Below are 24,955 nucleotides of genomic sequence, written 5' to 3'. Positions count from 1 at the left end.
ACAAACAGTTTGTGGACACATGCAAGACAAGATATCTCGTTAGTCACATATTACATATGTCAAGCCTGTTTTGCTCATGTCAGGAAGATATCGCGTCAGCTTATAAAATCAAAACGAAACGCCACATTTTGTTATTTTTAACTTAACGCTTTGCGGTCATGACAAATATGACACAAGCAAGTTGTTGAAAATTGTAACGATATAATTGGATCTTCAGGAAAGAGTGCACAGAAAAATCCATAAATTAGCCATTACCTTACGAAACTCAAAAAAACGTAATTAGACCTTGCGGGGAAACAGTACAATATTTTTTCGGTTTAAAAACAATTTCAGTTAACCCACTCACGTATTTGTCCATTGAATGCTAAACAACTAAATTCAACCAACACATAATTGACGTTTCACTCACCACTCTACATTCCCACCCGTCCTTCGTAATCTTGTTGGTTGTGGAACAGTCGATCTTGGCACTTACATTCCCACTGTAAACAATCACACCACCACTTACATTAGTGGTTCTCAACTGGTGGTCCATTAACCACTAGCGGCCCATGACAACTTTTTAGGTGGTCCACAGAATGTTAATTATATTTGACGACAAATTGAAAATAGTTGCACATAATTTATTGAATATTTAGAAGAAAACAGATTCTTCAATTAATTGTTAGCAGTCAGTTGTTTGACATCACTCCTTTTAGTAGGATATTTTAAAAGTTTTCCAATGAAGGATTTCAAGCCAAAATACTGGTTGTGGATGCTTTCTTTATCCCTAATTAGCAATGGATTGATCCACGATATTCATTTATTTGAACTGGTGGCCCATGGCCTGAAGAAAAGCAGATTTACATTTGCCAAAATGCGCGTTTGGCCATCGAGCGTTTCCTGCGTTTTCAGCTGTTCGGGTTTACGCAGGTCGCTCTGTGCACTCGTAATCAGGTTTCGTGTAAGCAAAAACAAATCTCTATGTTATCATGTAAATAATATATGTCAGCGTATAATATATGCAAAAATAATATGTTGATGAGTTTTTATTTTTGGTTAAATTTAAGTTGACAAAATGGGTAGCAAGGTAAGGTAAGATAAAGCGGCGATATAGGTATATTGTTAGACGTTTCATTGGACTTATTCCGATACGTATTTCAACGTACATTGAAAACCTTTCACAACCTGTTGGTTGTTTTGTCTCACAAAGACACTCATCACTCATATCAGGACAATCGATGACGTCATTGCATACACTTGACCTTGAAATGATCATGGGGTCATTCATGCATTGGAAGCACAAAGAGTGATTGAAAGAGACAGACGGCAAGCGGTGGATGTCCCTGCAGGGGAAATAATAAATTTGAAAACTACGGTTGAAACATCGGGCATTGTAAGCACTCTAACATACCTGGGATCCGACTTCATCATTTCATCTACTGATGTGAAGCAGAGATCAGCGGAATCGTCGCAGTCTTGTACGGCGTCCCGCAGCAACTGCTGGGGCAATGTGCAAGTTTTACCGTTTCTGATGCACTTGAAGCCGTGTCCGTTCGGTCGGGGCAGCGCAGGGCAGTTGTTGCAGGGATCGCCATCACAGACCGATGAACGCTTCCAGCAAACCGATTCCGAACACCAGAAGTGGGTGGGGCAGAGATGTTCGCACGGGGAATTTCCATCACAAGGCGCATATGATTTGCAGACCTCATCTTTTGGTTTTGGACAGGAAGCGTTGGTTGGATCGATTGTACTGCGACAAACTCCATGAATGTCGAAACAATCGCATCGTCCCGCTGAGCTGGGTTTAAAATAGTTACGTGTCGCTAGTTACAACAAAAACAATTGTTCCTAGAGTAGGCGCCAGTACCCCGCGCGTTGACAATTAAACACATTTTTGGTAACATCTGCACATGAAAGTACTGAGTAAATGTTTTCATAATTTAACATGAATCCCGATGTTAAACTGCTGTCAGTTTGTCCACTCTTAACCATTAGGATTTGTCCATAAGGATTGTGTTTTTAAACCGTCAAGCTGTTAAAGCAGTAACAAAAGTTTAAAATTGTTACTTTGTGGGCACGATCGTTTATTTACAAAAAATCAAGCAAACCTACCGACCGTAATCCTGATAACTTATTGATTTGTCACACATTTTGGGGACTTTTCCAGTACAGTTACATTCGTCGCTCATATCAGGACAATCGATGACGTCATTGCACACACTTGACCTTGAAATGATCATGGAGTCGTTTTTGCACTGAAAGCACAATTGATTGTTGAACGAGGCTTTGGAGGAACGACGGGTGTCCCTGAAAACGAAATAAAGGTCGTTATTAAACTTATCACATCACCACAAATTAACCAAAAAAACTCGTAAAATGATTTTTTACTTGTTGCATTGTGAAAACGTTGCACGCCAAAAAACTATAACACTTAGGCATAACCAGAGTGTACGCTTGCTTTAGTGTTACCATGACTTTTGTGTCGCTACGTTGTAACTTGATAATTAAATTGTTTTCCACCTTGCGGAAATTGATCCCCGGCACACTTTGCTCTCACTACACCTTTTTTAACTCCTCCCCTGTTGTTACCATTCGCAGCATTTTAGCTACAGTTTTAGGTGTAACCAACTAAAGAAAGACGTTAGGGCGATGATAATTGGCCAGGCGGATTTCGACCACGTGCCTGGTTAGTTTTCTTGTTTCTTTATTAGTTCTGTTACGAGCCGTACTCGTGTGTTTTAAGCTTCTTTTGCAGGTCACGTGCTGTTGTGAGGAGTTCTTCTCCGGCTGTCATATGTCAACTTGTCTTAAATTTTGTGTTGCGCAGTGACTTTGCCAATATCGTAGAGTTATATATGGTGTTATTAAACAAAGACAGCAGTGCTCGAACCCCACTTAATAAGGATTTTTCGTGGCTAGCCGTAAGTGCATTTCTCGAAGGCTTTTGACAACTATTACAATTGGCGACACATCAGTATTCAAAACCAGCTGACGTATGAAGCACAACCGACCTAAAACAGATTCATACCTCACATCACCATTTTCGGGCGTATAGCATAAGTCAGAGCCTTTATCGCAATCTTGTACACCGTCCCACACGAACATTTGCGGGAGTAAACACATCCGGTTGTTCTTGACACATTTGAAGCCGTAGCCGTTACTCCAGTGTTGAAAGGCAGGACAATCATTACAGGGATCGCCATCACACACAGTTGAACGCTTCCAACAAGTCGAATTCGGACACCGAAAGTGGGAGGGGCAACCGCCGTCACAAGGAGTTTTATCCCGACAAGAGATGACGCCTTTGCAAAATTCCCGCCTCCGTAACGCACACACTTTGTTTGTTAAAGTAGCATCACGTGTGTTGTCGCAGCTGTGAAAGTGTAACCATTATATTTTGAATGTTATAAACACAAATTTCATTGCGGTCAACAAACAGCAATCTGGAGTTCGAATGTGCGTGTTGTTGCTGGCATTTACGCACACACATCAGGGTATTTCCCGGGGTAAACGACCAGAAGGTAAGTGTTTGTACCATCGGGTTAAAAAGAAGTGGGGGAATAAACATACAGCAAATAAAGTAAAAAATAAATAAACGACAAATCAACACAACGCGTTAAATAGATAAGACTGTTGGTATATTTTACGGTTTTACGCATGCTGTGGAATTTTGAGGCCAGATGCTGGTTCACAACAACAACGACGTTTTTATAAAACTCTCTCCACTATCAAACATTTTAGGAGCAAACATAGCAAATACAAACACAAAGTTCATCAAATAACCCACAAAGTTTACCTGACATAGCTCGACGATGGGTTAGCAGGGTAGGTGGGAAATGTGACCTGTTTCTCGTCGCTTCTGTCTCCGCAGTCAGGATAATTATCGCAAAAGGAACTTGAGTCAACTATTCTCCCACCATCGCAAGTAAACTCTGCTGCAATCAACAATCACAAACATATAATTGTTTTTTTATATTTATTTGCATCACAGCAGAATTAAAAAATATTAAAACCTTTAAATAATATCACTTATTTTATTGTCACTGAATAAACATAGCTTTACAAAAAGCGTTAGTTTGTTGTTTAATAATCAAACATTTAAACTTACTCCCTGCTTGGCATGGAGCCGGTGCGATGAACCAAATCAAGGTTGCCGCGAAATTTATTACGATGAGATCTCTGGAGAAACACAACAGCGGCGTTGTTACGTAAGTGACAAACTTGAACCTGCGTCTTCCCTGAGCGTGTTATCATAATACTTTATATGTAAGATTATTTGGTAGCTTACCTTTTTATCATGTGGTGCTTCATTCTTCCTGAATCTTTTAGGCGAAGTTTTCTCAATAAAAAAACAAAATTTATAATCTTTCTAAACTGTGAATTACCTGAACAAGTAAAAAGGATTAACCAGGCTGTTTACTAAAAATACTGAATATCTACCTCTGCGGTGACAATTGTTTCCAAACGTATTTTCCGCTTTCAGCAAACCAGGCAGATGATTGTCACTTCCCAAGCCCCGCACGTCAGCAAGACTTCCTGTTACGAAAAATAAAACTGTTCTCAATATTTGTTCCGCTGTTTACATTCTCGTGCGAAATTACACAAATCAGTTTCTTTGCACAAAATATTGACGCAAAATGTCATAGAAGTGATGGCTGCACGTTTTTGATGCGAAAAAAACGCATCACTTTTGTGGCAGGCGACTAAACTTGAAACTCAAAGCGCAGCTTGCAAATCTATTGTAAGGTGCAGTAAAAAATATTTGCAGCTTGAACCGACATTAATCACAACAATAAATTCCTGGGAATCCCGCTAGTGGTGATATTGATTGACGTTTCCTCAGCAGTTATTGAAAACAAGAATTCCCAATACATTATCGGTAGTTTAATTTAAACGCATGTGTTAATAATAGAACAATGATATAAAACTGCTGCGGAAATATCATGTTAAATATGATCACTCTTGTACGAGGTAACATGGTTTAACACAAGGCTCAGTTTAACATAATTGATTGCTCGAAGACAACTTGGGCTCGGTTTTCACAAATAGAACACAGCAGCATGTTTTACAATTTACGGGAAACTATATCAAGTTTTTGCGGGTTGATCTTGGTTTGAAAGCCATTGCACCACGTCAAGGTGTCAACCCACGCAACGGGTTTCGTCTAAGGCAGTAGAGAAACCCTCGCTCGGTGCAGAACTACAACCGAAACGAGGAAAACAGACTGGCGCACGAAAAGCGCAAGCTGAAAACGTGGTCCTAAAAAGCGATAATGTCAATAACAAATAATAGCATACCCCTAAATTTACGGCTGACCGCCCAAAACTGACGTTAATAACAAATGTTCAAGTTATAAAAACACACACTGTACGAACTTATATTATTGTTACGAAAGTTATGAATGAGTAATATGTAAACATGCTTAAAAAATATTCTAATACAACTACAAACATACAGGCTATATGCTTATATATTTCTACGGATACAAACTATATTTACAAATCTACAAACAATTATACTTAAAATTAACGATGGCAGTCCATAGGGTAGATTACAAAACCTCAAGTAAATATTACGTAACGTGTTATAGGCGCATATGGGAATTCCCCTACTATGACGTAACGCGTTGTGGCGCATGGGAATTCCCCTGTAATGACATAACGCGTGGGGGGCGCATGGGAATTCCCCTACAATGACGTAACATGTTAGGGGCTGGGGGGAACATATAAGGGAATTCCCCTACTTTGACGTAACATGTTGGGAACGTAATTAAACTATGAACGCAAAAATTTGTTTAATTTTTTACATTTTGAAACTAATTTTTAACCCAGAACCTTGTTTAAAAAATCCGCACAAATAATATAAAGGGCCGTGCACACCCTCGATATTATATAATGCGGCGAAAAAAATATAAAATATAAAAAATGAAAGAATAAAAAAATGTAAATAAAAATATAACATAAACGAACAAAAAATAAAACAAATGCAAAAAAAATTGAAAACAAAACAAGGTTCCGAGTATTCCTACAAACTTTATTTCGCAGATTTTAGCTATTATAGAAATGTTTAAATATGTTTGTAACTTGTAGCTGAGAAAATATGTATAAATTATTGATTCTAAGATCGGGGTACAGGGGTTATTAATTTGTAAGCCACAGTTTAGGGTCAAATAAGTATTATTTATGCAAGGATTGTCAGATAGGTAACTAAACAATTAAAACAGGTTCATTGCTAACAACCGTTCAAGATATTATGCGTGTTATCAATTATCGGGGGACAAAATGGTTAAATGGCAAACTGGGCATGTTGGGATTATTCATTTGTATCAGATAATGCGGGTGTTGCAAATAACTGGGTTAATAAATAGGAAGGTTAACCAAGCGCATTAAAATAAATGTCAGGAAAGTAGTCAGATATGATTGAGTTAACATGTTGGGATTATTTTGACATCAGTTATTTTAGGCAGGTCGATGGTTTAGTTATAGGGTTAGGGTGCAGTTAATAATTAATACGAGAGTAATATATAGGATCGAATATTGCGAGTTTATAAGTTGGATTAAACGTTCGTTATTGTTCAACGTTAAGCTAGAGGTTTGGTAAACTAACCGAGTAAAACCGCCATCGTGGCCCTGGTGCCCCCCTCCCCCTCCTTCATTTTCCCAATTAAGCTTAAAAATATCTAACACAGCTAGCCTAAAAATATTTATATCTATCTATTCAAACTAAGCTAGCTTACAAAAATCATACGCGAGTCTGTCGTGCATTTTCGTCGTCCAAATATAAAAAAGCAAAACCCGGTTACGGGAAATGCAAGAAAATAAATTATTAATTGATTACAAATCTATTGACGGAGTTAGTAAAATTAAATATGTAGTTATTATGATTTGGTTGGACGACCTGGGTGAATCACACGACAGACTTCTAACAAAACTTATCAGGAGGAAAGTTGCTTGTTCGATGGAGAGGTGGAGTTTGGTGGCATCGCAGAAAAAGAGGTTGGATTCCTGTTAAGAAATAAACTATTTGTTGTTTGCTAAGAATATTTGCTTCTACCACCAAGATGCCTTTGTGTATAAGAATTTACAAACATATTTCATAAAATACTAACGGTATAAAATTTGTGTAAAGCGTGGGATTATTAAACATTCATTTAAACAGTTACCTCGTTCCTTTGATGTTAATGTTGTGTCGCTGGTTTGTCCAATCATCTCACTACCAGGAATCCAACAGCTCCATCATCGTCGCTTCCTGATCCCGTCGTCTCCCACTCAGCTGCAGATAAAACGACAATGTTAAAAACACATCAATAAAATGTTTAAAACTGCTATATAAAGTGCTATTAACTTTGTGTAGTTGCTAAAACGTTATTCAAACAAATCATTATCATTTAAACCAGTGGTTCTTAACCGGTGGGACATTTCCCACTAGTGGGAAATTTAATGTTTTCGGAGGGAAATTATGTAAGCTTGAAAAGAGCAAACTCGGGCTCGATGGTCGAAACCGGCTTTGAATTAACCGTTGAAAGTTTCAGTACTAAAAATTTTCTGCAACAACATGTAAAATTGATTTAATTAAGGTTTACAAGACAAATACAAATCCAAAGGCCGTTTGTTACATCACAGACAAGACTAAAACCATCAATGACTTTGCTGTTGTGCACTAATAAAAGCTTTTCCTTTGTTGATTGTGATGCAATAAATGACTTATGCAAGCATAGCAGACTCTTCAGTATTCCAAAAAGTTTAATCTCTTACAGAAGCACTATTTAAGCTAAATAAGATTGCAGTATACCTTTAGGGTCCAGACCAAAGCGCTCGACAAAGTTATTTCATTTAAAGAATATATTTTGTTAACGTAGGGCACAAAACATGTTTATAAAAAAACCAGAGGGGGAAATTCGAAGTTGGTGATTGACTTTAGTGGGAAACCACACCAAAAAGGTTAAGAACCACTGATTTAAACAGTTACCTCGTTCCTTTCATAATTTTGTTGTGTCGCTGGTTGGCCCAGTCATCTTAATTTCAAGAATCCAACCGCTCCATGGATCCGATCATCGTCGCTTCTTATCCCGTCGTCTCCACTCAGCTGCAGACAAATCAACAATGCTTATACACACATCGTGCAACAAACATGGCGAATGTCATACGGATTTCGAAGTCGTATTGCTTCGCCGAGGATGACGTCATCACTGGCGCTCCGTCGTGTGATGTCATCGAATAGTGACCGCGTTCTGGTTCTCGCTGGTGCTTCGATTCCATTGGATCATGTTGCAATTCCCATTAGATGACATCATCAATGGTTGCGTCACATGTGTGAAAACAAAATGCAGATTAGTGTTCATGTCAGTGAGATAGTTGCGGCAATAACGTAATAATACGAATGAAATTTACAATGTAATGCGCAAAAACCCAGAACCTTGTTTGGTAAAATCCGCAAAAACAATATAGAGAGTCTGCGCAAACGCTCTAAGCTTATATTGTATAGTGCGGCGAAAAAAATACAATAGAAATAAAAAGAATCAAAGAGAAGTGAAGTAAAGTAAATAAAAATAGTAAACCAAGGTTCTGGGTTGGTCCCTAAACTTTAAACCGTGTTTTTACAAAACGAATATTCCAGTAACAACGACGAACCTGTAGCTTGGCTTCCTCCATCCGCTTCCAGCAAAACGTGCTTTTAACGCCGCAAATCATCTGTTTGTTAATAGCACACGTTTGCCTTTTATATCAACCTTGGCGCCCCTGCAAGTCAGCTTATGGGTCCCAATCTTTTTGCCTGTTTAGTTTTCGGGCAACGATTGCCTAATGAAAAAGTTACGTGTTTTGACCGACCAATCATCGCCTCGGAAAAAGATCCTACAAACACCTGTAGTCCCAATCTTTCTGCCCGTGGAGTTTTCGGGCAACGATTACTTAATTACTTTACAGCGCGTTTGACCGAACAATCGCCCCTCAGGGACAAAACAACTCTTGGTTTACAAACAGTGGAAAGAAATGACAACAGAATCAAACACTGACTTGTGTCAGGTGATGTCACATAAACATAATTAGGACGGACTTGATTAGGAAAAATATGTAACAGTCAGACACCGCATCGATACATTCAGGTTGTTCTTGTTGTGCTTCCTTCGGAAAATTTTCGGGAAACGACTAAAAACCGTTATTAGGTAAAATCCGTTCAACCAAACTTGAAACGGTAATGCTTACATCAGGGGTGTGCAACCTTTGTTACTGTGGGGCCAAATACAATTGCCAAAATTAGATCGCGGGCCGTACCTGTGAATAACACAATGTGATTTTACTTTTTCACACCAAATTTGCTTAATTACAAGAAAATTCGCATTTGATTATAGCCACATGTTGCTAGGTCGCATAAAAATAGCACCGAGCGCATTAATCTGCTCAAAAATATATAATAGTTGGACTCGTTTGTCAGTACAATTGAAATCCCGGCGTCTCTGCGGGCCGCACAACCTTTATTCAAGGGCCGCAGGTTGCACACCCTGGCTTACATGATCATGTATCTGTATTCACGTCACAATATATCCATATTACGTCACAACTATATTTTTGTGCACAACTCATCCACTTTGAGTTTTTGTCGTTCAGCGAAAATATCCAAGCAGCGAACCGCACAGTTGCCAATAAGAAACATGTTTCAAACTGATAAGGTTAAGGAATAAATGATTATCCAAGGAATTAGCTGGACAAGGTGGAACACAGGAATAGAATACATGAGAAACTTTGGCCCGCGACCTCATTTTTGTTAAGAAGCCCTCGAACAAAGCATTAAACATTTAATTTTCAGTTACTACGTCACCTTCACCAAATCTTCACACCTTGGGCCAGTTGGCTCACCTTTACACAGGTGACCCAATGATAAGGAGGGTAGACTACATAGATCTACGTAACATTGTAATTTTTATCAACAATCTCGTCGTTTTCAACCAGCTGCGGTATCCATGGTTACAGACTTCGCAAAATCTCGTCCAACCAACGACCACAAAAAAGTCTCCAAATTATATTCCAAGCTTTTATACGACCCTTCCTGCAAGTGATTTCTGACGTGTAGAAAGGAATAAACACAGAAGTGTTTAGTCCAATCCAGTGGTTCTTAACCTTTTTATCATCGCCGAACCCATACTGTGTTCTTCAGCCTTTGGTCGAACCCCAAAGTTACATCCTAGGTTTTTAACCCATTTTGTTTGGTGGGTCGTAGTTAGTTTTTGTTCAAACGTAGTGGCAACAGTTACTGTTTGTCATTTTGTAAAATTCTGACATAATAGTACAAGCAACTTGTTTATGATTGCTTTAATTCCGGCAATTTTTAGTTTTACCAAAATGAAGCAATGTATTTTTAGCATTTGTACACAAACATGAAGAAGATAAAGAAATAAGTGTTTGCTGCCAACAAAATTTCTTTGTTTCTGCATACGAACAATTCACTTTGTTACGTCAAAAAAAGAAATTAAAACCTTAGTGCAGGGTTGCACAACCATTTTGCTAGGATGGCCGCATCGCAGATTCCTATTTCACCAACGGCCGCCATTTACTTGCTTATTTTTGTTTTAAAATACTTGGTTGATATTATGTATTTACCAAGCGCCCAAAAAGCCCAGATTAATTTCTAGCCCGGTGCACAGGTTGAGCTGCACAGCGAGATCAGTCTTAAGTGTTTATGATGTCATAATCTACATTGTGATGCTTGTGGTACCTGTTTTGTTCGCATTGTTGGCACACAATAGGCGTACAAAAAGTCTGATACACATGGTTATTAGGCTGGTAATACTCTTTTCAGTACCACAAAAACTGTTTGGAGCAGTTTAAAACAGCCCTGCCTAAGTTTAACCTTCCAGTGTTTTGATAATTGGCAAATACAAATTGCCGTTTTTAGCGACTATAGACCCTAAAGTTTGATGAAAACGAGTATTTGTATGGTACTTCAAAAAGACCTTCGAACCCCGGTTAAGAACCACTGAACTAATGGAAACAAAAATACGACAGAGAAAATAAGGTCCTGAAAATATGTATTTGCATCAAGCCACGTTTTTGCATGTTCGGAAATTATTTAAATTTGTTGACAACCAACTTGATTTTGCACATTTGTTTTCTTTTCCTGGCCATGCGACTTTTGCACCGACCTGGCCACTCATTTATCTGTCGTTAAAGCGAAAACAAATACGGATAAGCGAACAAATAGTGTTGGATTGCATAAACGCATCGTCATCGTTCACACGACACCAGAAAACATGAGTCAGCTATTTTAGGGATATCTCAAACCGGAACCGACATAAAAATCAAAAAACGAAAATTTAAATAAAAGCCATTTTACGTCATTAGAGAATCGGTTATTTTTTGCACAGAAAATTTGCAACGGGGAATAAAACAGAAGAAATGTTTTGGTAGAAATAATGAAGTTTGTTTTAGCGACATGACATGATTGATTTGACACAAACCGAACCACCAAGTTGCTAATAAATACCGAAAGTCAAATAGTGAATTTTCTACCGTCGTTTAATATTTTTTATATGCACAGCAATGAAGCTGGTTCACAAACCAACTTGATGCACTCAACCGTATCGCGTTAGTTTGAACCTAATCACGGCTGAGTGCACCAAGTGGTTTGGCAACCCGCTTCAAGCTCACAAACACATGTCGATTTGCGCACATACAGTTTGTCTACCATTTGCTGAGAGAGAAAACTTGAAAGGACAGTTTATTAATTTCGCGTGCAGTTCGCGCCGTGACCATGGTGACCGCGACCGCAGCTATTAACAAAAGAATTGGAAAAAAACATGGAAGCGTCAACCGAACTGAAAGGTGAATCCCCCAGGAAAACCACCACCACCACCACCTCCTCCGAAACTTTCGCGTCCACCAGCATCTGTCAAATGATTTAGAATGAAAAGTTACACAAAGTGACTTATGCAACCCAGTAACATCACTGGATTTTAAGCATAGTTAGCAACAGTTGACTTTTAAGTGATATATTTCGTTCAGTATTTTTACTCACGTTGAAAATGTCCGGGTCCTCCACCACCGAAAAACATCTGGAAGATATTGTTTGGGTCGATGTCTTGCATTGAATTTCCATCTAAGTCTTCACCGCGGTCATATCGACCCCTGTACACAACAACAATAATGTGGTTTAAAGATTAAATCGACACCACATAAACAACTAAAAAAGCTACAAAATTCATCTTTATATTATTTCACAGTGTTCATCAAACATAAGCAGATACTTTGACAGTTTTAAAGTAGTGATGCACCAAACCCCATTTAAAATGGAACAGAAAAATCCCTTCTGAGTGAGGTTTTCAACTGAACATTGTATTGCTGGTGTAGGTGAAACCATTTATGACACTCCAAAACAACTTTTACAGTACTAAAGCTGAACAAAACACATGATTTGCAGACAACAGGACTTGTGTTTTCTATACATGGCGATCAGGTTCAGGCATTCATTTCATAAACTTCAAAAGTTGTGTTTCAGTTGAATTTTCAAAAAGTTCGGGGTAAACCCGAAACTTCGGTGCATTACTAGTTTTCAGATCATCTCACCGTTTTTGTGCATCGGACAAAACCGCGTAAGCCTCCCCAACCTCTTTGAACTTTTGTTCGGTGATTTTTTTGTCTTCATCTGACACGTTGGCATGGCGATCTGTTGACACAAATAATTAATGCATCGAAACAACACAGATTTGCTTTGAGTCATGTATATCTTACCGGGGTGATGGACAAGAGCCTGTTTCCTGTAAGCTTTTTTGATTTGGTCGTCAGTTGCGTCCTTTGAAACACCGAGAATTTTGTAATAATCTTTTCGCTTGCTTCGTTTCAACTGAATTTCAGCTTCCTTTAAAAGTTGTCGGTTTTCTGAAAAAACAATGGAAGCTTGTTTAACTAGCGGACAAAAATCTAACACAGAGACACCAAATTGTTTTGTATGTTGTACAATTGTTCAATCATAAAACATAAAAAAGTATGACCAGTGGTAATGGTTCAAAACATATTTTGGTCTTAAAAGCAAACAATAACAACTACTGATGACCAACAATACCCATTGTGAAATCGTAGTTGAAAAAGTTTCATTGCAAGCAACTTAGCAGAACATAATACTTGAGCACCAACACTCACCTCTACTCCTGTCCATTTGTAGAATTTTGTTGTATTCGTGGACGGCTTCATCGTACATTTCAAGCTCGGTGTAACTATCGAAAGTAATTCCTGATTAAGTTTTGACTGAACTTGGTTCAACTTTTGATCTCACCATTTTGCTCGACGCTGGAAAGCTTTCACATATTTGCTGTCGAGTTCAATCGCGTTGTTACAATCCTCCAATGCTTCTTTGTGATTCCCTAACTGTGAAAAGGAAAAATGAAGCAAATATAAACTATTTCTTATTACTGCTTTTTAATTAAAATTTTTACTCAATTCAACAAAGAACCAAAATATGAAAAACATAGAATAACTTGATAAAACGGAATAGAATATGGTTGGGGTCCCATTGGTAACAAACGCTTAATTTTACAAAGTTGGGAGGCTAATGCAATTACAACATGAAATGATTGAATAATTGTACTCACTTTACTTGAAACAAGCGCTCGATTGCAGAATAGTTTTGCATTTGTTTTCCTGTTGTTTGGGTCGATCGCAAGCGCTTCACCATAAAGGTCATATGCCTTCCTGGTTTGACCAACTTTAAATGCTTCATTACCTTCAGCTTTTTTACCCGCCAACTGCTTTGCTCTCTACAAATAAAGTTGCAGCAATATTTGACAGAGAAATTTTCATTTTACCCAATATTTGATTAGAGCCACAACAGGGTTTCCCAGAGAGTGGAAATGATTGATGTTTGAAATAACTAGAAGGGTGGCTTAGCACATTTTGTTGTTGCATTTACACTATAACCTATTTTAAAACATTAATATATTTCCTATGCTTATTTTGGATTGGGTCCCATATTAGTCACCGTCTTTTATAACTTTAGTCGTTTCTGCAGGCAAAAACACATGGGTCCCCACACATGCAAAGTTGAAAATAATGCAATTCAAGAGATAACCATGAGAAAGTCGGGTGTTGTAAGGTAAAACACAGTGATCGGCACTGGGCTTAAATAATAATACTATGTAGAATACAAACTATAAAATTAGATTCACCCCAGATATTGTTTGAAGTAAGTCCTATTTAACGTTTTAAAAAACGGACCCATTTTAGGGGGCTAGTAGGGTAACTAATTGGGTTCGACACACAAACTAAGAAATATATAAAAACCACAATGACTCAATCAATAGTACTGCAAAATTTCAGCCCAATCCGCCAATGTTTAAAATTTCGACCACTAGAGGTGTTTTAAGCAACAACCGTTACTGTTTCTGACGTCATAGGGTTGTTAACAAGCCCCTAACTGCCATGGCGCAAAAACGTCCACCAAGCAACCCACCAACGAGGAACAAGCAACTGGTTGCCCTTGTAACACTATTGAGCAACAGAAATCTTTCGTTTGTGGTGCCCAGTAACATACAAATACGTTTTACACTTTAGGGGCTTGTGGGGTAAATGTTAGGACTACAGGGTTGAACACAACAATCGACACCTATAAATGGCATACTATACAAGAAATCCAAATTTCAGCCAATTCTGACACTGTTCAAAAACTCACCCATTTTAGGGGGCTAGCGGGGTAAATACTGGGGTTATCAACAATAACAAAATGGGATGCACATCTACACAACTATATCTACCATCTGTGTAAATTTCAGCCAAATCCATCAAACATTTGATGGAAAAACGAGTCGGACAAACTTTGGGTAAAAACACCCATTTTAGGGGGCGAGCGGGGTAAATACTGGGGTTATCAACAAAAACAAAGTGGGATGCACATCTACATGAATATATCTACCATCTGTGTAAATTTCAGCCAAATCCATCCAACATTTGATGGAAAAACGAGTCGGACAAACTTTGGGTAAAAACACCCATTTTAGGGGGCGAGCGGAGTAAATACTGGGGTTATCAACAAAAACAAAGTGGGATGCACATCTACATGAATATATCTACCATCTGTGTAAATTTCAGCCAAATCCATCCAACATTTGATGGAAAAACGAGTCGGACAAACTTTGGGTAAAAATACCCATTTTAGTCAGGGAAGGGGTAAATAATGAACTTGATTTCTGAAAACATACTTGTTGGCACAGCTGACTCATTGGTTTTGTTTCAAACTTGATGAAAATATGTTTTTATGCTAATACTCAAACTCTGCACACAAATGTTTCATTCAGTGACAAGACTTTGTTTATACTGGAAATATTCTGCTTTGTTGCTACCTTTAAATTGCGCCTTGCATCTACGTGATCTGGTGATAACTTCATAGCGTGTGTGAAAAAGGTAACAGCTTTGTCTATGTTGTCATCGAAGTATAAACAAATTCCTCGAATGTAAACTGCATCCGCGTTCATTTTGTCTCCTCGTAAAATGTCCCTGGAATAATTTTGGTCAACTTTAATATCAGGAAAAATTGGCTATGGTAAAATTTTAGTTTGTTACAACTTCTAATACTGTTACATTTTTCAGACTGTATTTAAGATGGAATAAAGCCTTACATTGCAATGGTTTGCGCTTCACCATATTTTCCCATGAAGGCCAGGTTTTCTGCTTGTCTGATTCTGTATCGGGTACAGGCTGGGGAAATTTTTGTTGCACATCGCATGTAGTATTCAACCTGCATAAGATGGAATAACTGAGTTGTAAATATAGTTTATTGTCATTTCCACTTTTGGACCTTTAGGCATAAAATATGTTTTTATTTCAGTGAACACGTTAGGGGGTTACTTGTTGTAATCTACATGAGTTGTAAACTAAATACTTGTTCCAACACTGACTTGTCTATAATCTTTCTTCGAAGCAGCCACGTCAGCCTGTTCTTGATATTGGTTAAGCATGCTTGCGTTGCGAACCTGCACAAAATTGTGATAAACTTTGCATTAACAATCCAATGGTAAAATTTTATTGCAATAAAAAAGAGATTTTGATTGGGGCTGTATGATATTTATTGCATGAATAACAATCCAGTGTGTACACAAACAACAAAATACACAACAACACAGAGTCATATAAACTTCAACAATTGTGGATTCAGTCACTGATAAATTCTTCCACATTTCTGTATTTTCCGTCTTTGCATCGAATCCACTTTTTCTTTTTTCCTTTAACATAGAGACTCTCATTTGCTTGTTTGCCTTTTTCTGCCCTCTCTTCTCTCTCTTTAGAGTCTTTTTCAATCTCATCCCCGATCACGCTCATTATACCGGACATTCCTTGGTTAACAATATCTCGAACTTCCTCGAGTTTCTCAACACTTGATGGTGGAAGAGAGCTCTCCCAGTCCAACATCTGTCGAATCCACATTTTGTGTTTTCACTGCATTCACACTTTGCCTGACAACAGCATGCTGAACTCGTTAGCACTGACAGCTGTTTTGCAAGCATAGTGGGTCAAAACTTTCTTGTGCTTTGTGTTTTTCATGCCAACTTGTATTCATTCCAAAAACTAAGGACCACTATCCACAAGCAAAGTACATAAGCAAAACTCCTGCTTGTGCTGTATAATAACCTTCAGTTTCTATTAATTACTGACATGATATTTTTTTACGCACAAAACATCTCATCCTTTCATATCATAAAGTTCAACTGCAGGTTTGCATGCTTGTGTTGCAGCAATGTAGTATAAGGCAAAGATAAAAGCTTTAATATACAAGACACACTTCAAATTTACCTCAGCCATGATAACATGATCACTACTGGCGTCCAGGTCCTTTGCAGTTTGTAAAGATATTAATGCAGCTTGTGAATTTCCAAGTGCGATATGACATTTTGCCTCCCTCACATATGCCTGGAACAAAATGAAACAGATTTTACAACAAAACCTAATCACCATATTTGAATAGTTGAAAAGGAACAAAGAAATTTGTTTGCTATAAAATGTTGTTTGTGGTTCTAAACAACTTACTTTGGCAAACATGTTGTCAACTTTGACTGCAGTTTGTGCATCTTTCAAAGCTTCTTTGTATTGGCTGAGCATCATGCGAGCTGCACTTCGGTTGCTATAGTAACTTGCATTTTTGGGGCTGGATTCTGTAATACATGCACAGTATTAGCATTGTTTATGACTGTTATTTACAAACCAAAAACTTGAAAATGACAAGGGATGACCATTTTAAACTGTCTTATCAATTATAAAGCACTTTTATTGCAAGTATATTTAAAACAAACATGAAATGGTGACATTTTTTTCCTACACACAACAAATGTTTTAATATGGGAAACTGTCATGATTAATTTAACCTAGTTGCTTGCACAAACTAGAAATTGTTTGTACATAGTGCTGTATTGGTTTATATAGTTGACAACTTTGTTTTGTGAGACCCCGTTCCATACACTCAATGTTTTACATACCTATTGCTTTTGAGTAGTGTTCAATGGCAGATTTGTAATCCTTCTTTTTGTAAAACTCATTTCCTAGATCCTTTTCTTCTTCAGCAGATCTGCATGAAATAAACTGGTTGTTATTGTATTTAGTTTACTTGTGTTTTAAACAGGAACCACATATAACATACAGTGTAGTGACTTCTTGTATTTCGTCTGTGTCCATTGGTTCAGGAATTCCATTAGGTGTTGGATCGACACTGGATGCATCCATAATCACTCAAGATAGCACACAACAGTTAAAAGAATTTGTTTTCTTAAATTCTTGGCTGATAGTTCCCCAAATCGTTTAAGTTGATTTTAACAAACAACAACGTTCTAAAGTAGCTACAAACTACATAGAGAATCTGTGTCTGCTTAAAATAACGTTAAAGTTAGCAAGTTTTTCAAAAAGAAACCGAATATTTGATGTATTGACCTGAACAACATTTAAAAGCTATGGATTATTCTAGAACGAAACAACTTTTCCCCTTTACTTACGTGTAATTGCATTTCCGCTCATGGTGTTGATTAATAACGGATGAGGCCATTATTAATTTTACTTGTCATGCGAATATTGAATTATTTGACTTAAAATCTAAATTACCTACTTTATTAACTAACAGTGATTAAATAAATAAGGAATAAAATGCGTATTCACACATATTTTTTGTCAATACCACGTTATACGTTATTACGAAAGTTGACAGCAATGTTGGTATGTTTTTAGGTTGTATCTGTATGTAAACAACCTAAATGTCGTGTAATAGGAGGCTAGTACCAACATCAGAGGGGGCAGAATTGTTTTTTTTAGAGCCTACATGTTTGCATAGCTCTCAAAAATTGAATGGAAGCACCCCTAGGTGTGGTTGCAGCGGGCCCTCCATATTTTTTTGATATATACAACGTCTCGACCATATCCAGCTTTTTCCAGGTTAATAATTGCTTTGTTACAATTTTCTTTGACTGAACAAAGCTCACGCAACAACAAGACACAAAGAGTTGCGTTGTAGCGAATTTTCGAAATGGTTAAATTCAAACGCGCCTCGATCTTCTATTGTGATCGTTTGTTTTGATCGCGCGAGCTTTTGAGTTATTGCATGGAGACAACGCACAAACTGAATTTCACAAAAACACTTAATTACTCGGGCGAAACGCAGCCAGGATTCTCCTGAAGAGCGATTTTAATGCAATTAAAATAGTCCTTCCTAACACGGGTGGTTAGATTCTAGGGTCCCCTCGACTGGTCCCATCATCATTTCCCTCCAGTCGTGTTATACTCACAGTGCGCCAAACTCACTTTCTGGTGAGCTCCTGCCACATAACGCTTTATAATACGGTGTAGCTTCAGCGCGTTTTATCATGATCCACCAGTTGTGCCCTCCACTTAACGTCTCAACGTTGCGCAGCTATTTCCGGCTTGGTGATTGTCTTTAGTGCAATTGTGTCGCTATGTGTTCTTTCACCAAGCGAAATAAACTCAACTCAGTTAATACCAACTTCCTGATTGTTAATGTGACCTGCTGACCATGGGCGCCGGCTGAAAGTTTGGCAATAGGGGAACACGGTTTGGAACATACGTTTCAATGCAATTGCGTTGTCTAAAACCCGAATCAATCCACGGTGTAAAGAACACGTTATTTTATTGGTTTGAAATGCATTGAAACGACAGAGATTTTGTGAACAAAACCGGATTCGTAAATAAGGCGGACGTTAAGCACGCTGTGCCTCCTCCTTTCCTTATGTGCCGACGGCCATGGCCCTGTCTGGAAAAATGTTTACCCCAACGTAACACATCAACAGTGCGTGACGACATTGCCATAGCAACAGGGATGACCCTGTTAAGTTTACGGTGTAGCTGCAGCGCGTTTAGTAATCACCTACCAATTGTGCCATTCACTATTTTGCGCTCTATAATGTTTTAACGTTGCGCAGCTATTTTCAGATTGGTGATTGTTTTAGTGCAATTGTGTCGCTATTTTATTTCACCAAGCAAAATAAACTCAATTTAAAATCGTTTTATAATTTATTCGTATAAAATCACAACAACGATATCTTTGTCATTAAAGGTAAAAAGTAAAACGTTGGAACTGCATGCAATATCCCTGGATCAGCAAAATGTCATCTGTCCGATTCATTTAAGTTGCTTAGCTCAATTTGTTCCTGTTGTCGTTTCTTTAGAAATTTTCCACCCTGCCACAAAAGAATAATTTAACATTTCCATTAGATTGTTAATGAAATGGCTTTGACCTTGTATTGTGGTTGTTTTTAAGACTGATTGTGAACAAACAGTTACTTTTTTATACGAAATTATATTTCTGGTAGCCTTGTTATATGGGTAACTTACTTGATATCCCACAACAGAACCTGTAACGCCGGCCATAGCCAATCCTCCTGTAACACTCCCAACCTTAGCACCTGCCACGAACCCGATTGGACCAGCCACTGCGCCACCCACCACAGCACCCAGTATTGGAAATAAAGCAGCCTAAAAATGTCATATAAGTCTCAAGTTTAAAGATGTTGGCTTAGAATGAAAAAAAAGTGCCATATCAAACAAGCAAGAAGTTAGAGATGCTCTGAATCAGCTTAGTTTGGGTTCGCCAAGCTGAATATTTAGTACAGCACTACAAGATACAGTCATGTCACTATTGAACCAAGTAACCTTTGGTTTGCTATGAAAATTCATGAATTTAAATTTTGTCAGTTGACAAAAAGCTCACAAGTAAATGTCCAGTTAGTTACAAACCATCCAGAAAATACCTTAAGAATATTTGCTTTCTTGAGTTGAACATTTCCTTGAATCACGCTACTTTCAGCGCAATCAACATTCTCAGAAATTTGATCCACTGTTTCACCTTGCAAATGAACAAATTGGTGAAACTCATTAATTAGTTCTTGGACCTCAAGAAGTTCCTGAAAAGATACTTGTGTTAAAAATTCTAAACAAAGTCACCTGCTTAAGATTTTTGCAACAAATAAATATTTAATTTTTCCCTGTACTCACTTCTGTTGATTAATAATACAGAATTTATTTTGTTGTTTAAATCTTTACAATCAGGTATTAAACTGAAACTCACATGATTAAGGTTCTCCAAAGATTCTTCCAAACTAGTTTTATCACAAGTTATGAGTGTTAGATTATCATCATCAATTTTTTTCACCTCTGGAAGTTGTTCTTCAACTAACATATAAACAGGAACATGAGTTTAAATATTGGCAACAGTGTCACAAAAACAAAACATTGCAATCTTACCCGTTTGAATCTGATGTTCATTAAAACTTGTTTCTTGAAAGTTATTGTCATTTGTTTCTTCACCATTAAGAAAACTAAGTAAGTCTCTGGCTTTAGGGGATCGAATTGGTGGAAAACCTTGATTATTCGGTTGACTAGCAGCAGAGCATGTGATCATGTTGTGTCCCGTTGTTTCCAATAGATGATTTGTGGCATTTCTGAGTTTTTCTTTTGCTGGTTTTACGCGAAGATCAAAATCGTCAATATCTTCATCCAGAATATGATTTTCCAGTTTGTCAATTTCAATTAAATGTTGTTTTAAATTCTGAAAAATAGATTTGTAAGAGTATTTAATAGAGATACACCAATACCCGCCGAAAAAGACCGAACCTAAAATCCCCGTTTCTATGGATGTTTTCAACTGAACCTTTGGTGTTGCTAGTGAACTCAATGACAAAGAATGTTTAGGTCTTAATTCCATGCAATCAAAAAGATCGAATTCGGACAAATTTTTAAACATAGGAAAACAGCATATTCGGCTGAAATGTTTTAGCCAGCCAAAACTTCAGTGCATCACTAGTATTTATCTTGTCAACACAGTTTTTTGATAGTTACATTTTTACCATTACAAACTAAAATATGTTTTTAAGTTACCTGTATAACATCAGAAGCTTCTTCATATTTCAGTTTTAATTCTTCCTCATTGTCTAAATGCTTCAGCTTTTCAATTAGGCCACAAACACTGGAAAATTCTTTGGTTTAAAATCAATCAACAATTAAGTTCACTTTTCAACAAACCTGTAAATTTTATCGACTTGAAGTGGAACGTAAATTTCAACAAATTCTTCAACAGTTGGGGAAACTGATTCAAAATTTATTTTCCGTTTCCCGATTAAAAATCTGTTGAGTTCAAATAAATCAATGTCTTGTGGAATTGGTTCTTGTCGCCAAATTGCTTTTGTCAAATCTTCACGAACAGTTTGGAGGTTTAGACTGAGTACTCTGGGTCTGCCAAGTTTCCAAAGATTCATTTCATTCTACCTGTCATTCGGTTTTGCCTCTTAAACCATGTCTTGTCAAAACATAAACAAACTAAACAATATCGCGTATTTTTTGCTTCTTTGTTGACTTTTTGTTCAGGACTTCACCAGGGAAGTCCCGAGTTAACCAACCGTGACGAACTTGTTTTTTGATTAAAAAGGGGCAAACCTACAAATATTGTTTAAAGTATTTTGTCTTATTACAACACTTATATCATTTTGTTTTGGAAATTTGCAAACAATTATACATCTAAAAAGTTAATTAATCATGTTAAAAAACACAAAACGCTTGGATGTGTTTCACTATATTGACTTTTTTGACAATAAGAGAAGTTTTTTCCATTGATTTAAGAAAACAATAGAAGAAAAGAAGAGTAATTAAGTTTAAATAATATTGGCATTGTTCAAAAGGAGACTATTTTTATAAAACAATAAATTTACGCCTGGGGCCATCGAGCTTACACGTCACGGCACCAGCGAAGCGTATCAAGCGTGAGAACCAGGAAGTGTGTGACGTCAAACTGGCGTTGTGTCTTTTCGCGTGAATCAAGCTCGGTCAGTTTTCGCTTTTCAGTTGAAAGAATCAACAGTTGCTAAAAGTTTCTTTCAGTGCAATTTATATCTACAATCTTAACAATAATGGTAAGCAGTTTGTATTTAATGTTAAATTGAATAACATGTGTTTAAGCTTTTATTTTTAACATTTTATTTGAAAATTCAATTACTGAAAATACTGAACGAGCGTTTCGTCCACCAGGTTGCATATTTAACAAATTTGTCAATCCGGTGGGGGAAACGTCAGCAAAATTTCTTACAAACTAACTAGCATATTGTTTAGCATCACGTTAGTTGAACGACGAATTTGTTAAATGTCTATTATTGCCACAGTTACCAACTAATAATAAAAAAGTTTACACATAAATATTGTATTAGTTTATTTTATAACGGTTTTGAATTGCTAGTCAATATATCTGTTAAAGTCTAAATTTTGTGTCGTTATGTGTTCTTTCACCAAGCGAAATAAATGTGAAACATATTTTGGACTTTAGTAAAGTCTGTGCATATTAGAGTTCCCTCTCGAGAAATCTCGAAAAAATCGAGTCTCGATTCTCGAGAAATAAATAAAAATTTCTCGAGAAAAATTACGTCATGTATCTTCAACAAAAAGTAAATGCGACACCTCTTATTACGTGTATTTTTCGTTTCAACTCGCCTCCAGAGCGGACTGGGCACATAACTTTCTTATTTTGCTTCCGAAACAGCGATTTTTAACGTGCGTTGCATCTAAACTTTCACCTTTCCCAGGCAGAAGTCACGCCTGGTTGCGTAAGATCTATAACAGTCGCGTTGTTTTTGGCTGATTTGCTAGCGAATCACTACTTGCGATCGCTACTAGAGCGAAAAAACCTACAATCAGTAATTTTTTTGTTTGTTTTTGTTACAAAATCGGCTTAAATACAAATTTCGAGACTCTCGAGATTCTCGAGAAATGGATTTATAATTTCTCGTTTCTCGAGAAACGAAAAAGTCGAGAAATAGAGGAACCCTAGTGCATATAAATATTGTATTTTTGTAATTTTCAATAGTTTTAAAATCATTGCTAGCTAGGGTTCCTCTATTTCTCCACTTTTTGGTTTCTCGAGAAACGAAAAATTAAAAATCCATTTCTCGAGAATCTCAAGAGTCTCGAAATTTTTATTTAGGCCGAGTTTCTAACAAAAACAAACAAAAAAATTTCCGATTGTCTGTTTTCTCGTTGGTTTCGGAAGCAAAATAGGAAAGTTTTGTGCCCAGTCCGCTCGAGGGGCTAGTTGAAACAAAAAATACGCGTAATAAGAGGTGTCGCATTTACGTTTTGATTAAGATACGTGACATAATATTTCTTGAGAAATTTTTATTTATTTCTCGAGAATCAAGACTCGATTTTTTCGAGATTTCTCGAGAAGGAACTCTATCTCTAAAATCTAATGTTTTGTCGCTATGTGTTCTTTCACCAAGCAAAAAACAACATATTTTGAAATCTTAGAATAAAACATAAGTGTGTGTGGAAATATTGTTATGGTGGTTTAGTTAAGGTTTGGTTTAATAATCATTGCTGGCCAATATCTCTAAGTGTTGTATCGCTATGCAATTTTTCACCATCAAAACAAACTGCAACAAACTGAAATTTATAAAAATAACATATTTTTGTGAAACATATTTCAGACTTTGCCATCATCAAGCTCAACTTCTGTGGGTGGGGGGAGATCCCCAGGCAGATCCACTTCCCCAAGAGCTGGGTCTGGAGCCACCGTGCGACAACGCAAAGCTACCCCAACTACTAGGTCCAAGAGCACCCCCGGTGGTGGTAGTGGCGCTGGAAGCACGATGTGGAGATTTTACAGCGAAGATTCACCAGGACTTAAAGTGTAAGGCAATTTTTGCTGCTATCTGTCATAAGAGTTGACGTTTTCTGCAGTTTAGTTTTTCAAGTGTGCATTAAAATCACTTTGAGGTATTACTAGTTTGCAGAATTTTAGATTGGGTTATTACCAAATTCTGTATGAAGCATCCCAAACAAGCCAGAAAATCTGTGTTATAACCTGCTAAATTTATAGCATACTATAAATATGCTGTGGTAAAAATGTCTACATTGATTTTCTGGTTAATCTGTTAAAGGATGCTGTGAAAATGTTATCAAACACTGCACATAAACGACATAAACAAAATCAGTGGTTGTTTGGTAAATTATTGCTGACAAGATCCAAAAAGTCTGTAAAGTACCAATGACTGTTTGTGTTTCAGAGGACCTGTACCAGTGCTAATCATCAGTCTCCTGTTTATTGCATCAGTTTTTATGCTTCACATCTGGGGAAAATACACCAAAGCCTAAAATCGTTCGGATCAAAGTTTTTATTTTTTGTGCCTTTATTCGATTCGCGTCTGTGCGGTTGCTTGAGGGTGTAATTAATGTTTCACCCCCAAACTGTTTGTGAACCCCCAATTGGGGTGGGTGATAGATTGGGTTCTTTAATAACTGTTTAAAACATTTTTGCTGCAGATATTTGTATTGTTGGAATTGTTCGTGGTCACTGCTTTTTAGAAATGGAATAAATACTATGGGAATATTTTTTGTGTAACGCTGCTTTATTCAATCACCGAAAACTTTCTACATTATAAACTTAAATAGGCACTTTTTAAAAAAGAAGGCTCATTATCTTAACTATATGAAAAAGTTTCTGGTCTATATCCTATGGTGGG

The 24,955-nt window shown here is 37.2% G+C and overlaps 3 protein-coding genes across 3 annotated transcripts; 1 reads left to right on the top strand and 2 right to left on the bottom strand.

Annotated features, from left to right (window-relative positions):
• Positions 1-10,988: 10,988 nt before the first annotated feature.
• Positions 10,989-17,841, bottom strand: LOC145204040 (dnaJ homolog subfamily C member 7-like). Its single transcript, XM_080076448.1, has 14 exons — positions 17,593-17,841; positions 17,432-17,520; positions 16,986-17,110; positions 16,752-16,868; positions 15,860-15,934; positions 15,581-15,699; positions 15,305-15,458; positions 13,562-13,726; positions 13,246-13,337; positions 13,113-13,186; positions 12,705-12,851; positions 12,540-12,639; positions 11,992-12,101; positions 10,989-11,862 (listed from the first exon to the last, which is right to left on the bottom strand). The coding sequence occupies exons 1-14, from the start codon at positions 17,673-17,675 to the stop codon at positions 11,783-11,785; spliced, it is 1,530 nt and encodes a 509-aa protein (XP_079932574.1). The 5' UTR covers positions 17,676-17,841; the 3' UTR covers positions 10,989-11,782.
• A 1,606-nt stretch (positions 17,842-19,447) lies between these two features.
• Positions 19,448-21,908, bottom strand: LOC145205390 (syntaxin-17-like). The gene is made up of 7 exons (XM_080078108.1): positions 21,474-21,908; positions 21,330-21,417; positions 20,697-21,000; positions 20,521-20,624; positions 20,204-20,356; positions 19,788-19,928; positions 19,448-19,633 (listed from the first exon to the last, which is right to left on the bottom strand). The coding sequence occupies exons 1-7, from the start codon at positions 21,704-21,706 to the stop codon at positions 19,562-19,564; spliced, it is 1,095 nt and encodes a 364-aa protein (XP_079934234.1). The 5' UTR covers positions 21,707-21,908; the 3' UTR covers positions 19,448-19,561.
• A 352-nt stretch (positions 21,909-22,260) lies between these two features.
• On the top strand, positions 22,261-24,822 carry LOC145204980 (protein transport protein Sec61 subunit beta-like). Its single transcript, XM_080077603.1, has 3 exons — positions 22,261-22,357; positions 23,921-24,123; positions 24,500-24,822. The coding sequence occupies exons 1-3, from the start codon at positions 22,355-22,357 to the stop codon at positions 24,585-24,587; spliced, it is 294 nt and encodes a 97-aa protein (XP_079933729.1). The 5' UTR covers positions 22,261-22,354; the 3' UTR covers positions 24,588-24,822.
• The last annotated feature ends 133 nt before the right edge of the window (positions 24,823-24,955 follow it).

This window comes from Phallusia mammillata, chromosome 8 (genome assembly GCF_965637545.1).
Source record: "Phallusia mammillata chromosome 8, kaPhaMamm4.hap1.1, whole genome shotgun sequence".
Classification (NCBI taxonomy): domain Eukaryota; kingdom Metazoa; phylum Chordata; class Ascidiacea; order Phlebobranchia; family Ascidiidae; genus Phallusia; species Phallusia mammillata.
Note: the sequence above shows the minus strand (reverse complement) of the source record. Positions and strands in the feature narration are given on the sequence as shown.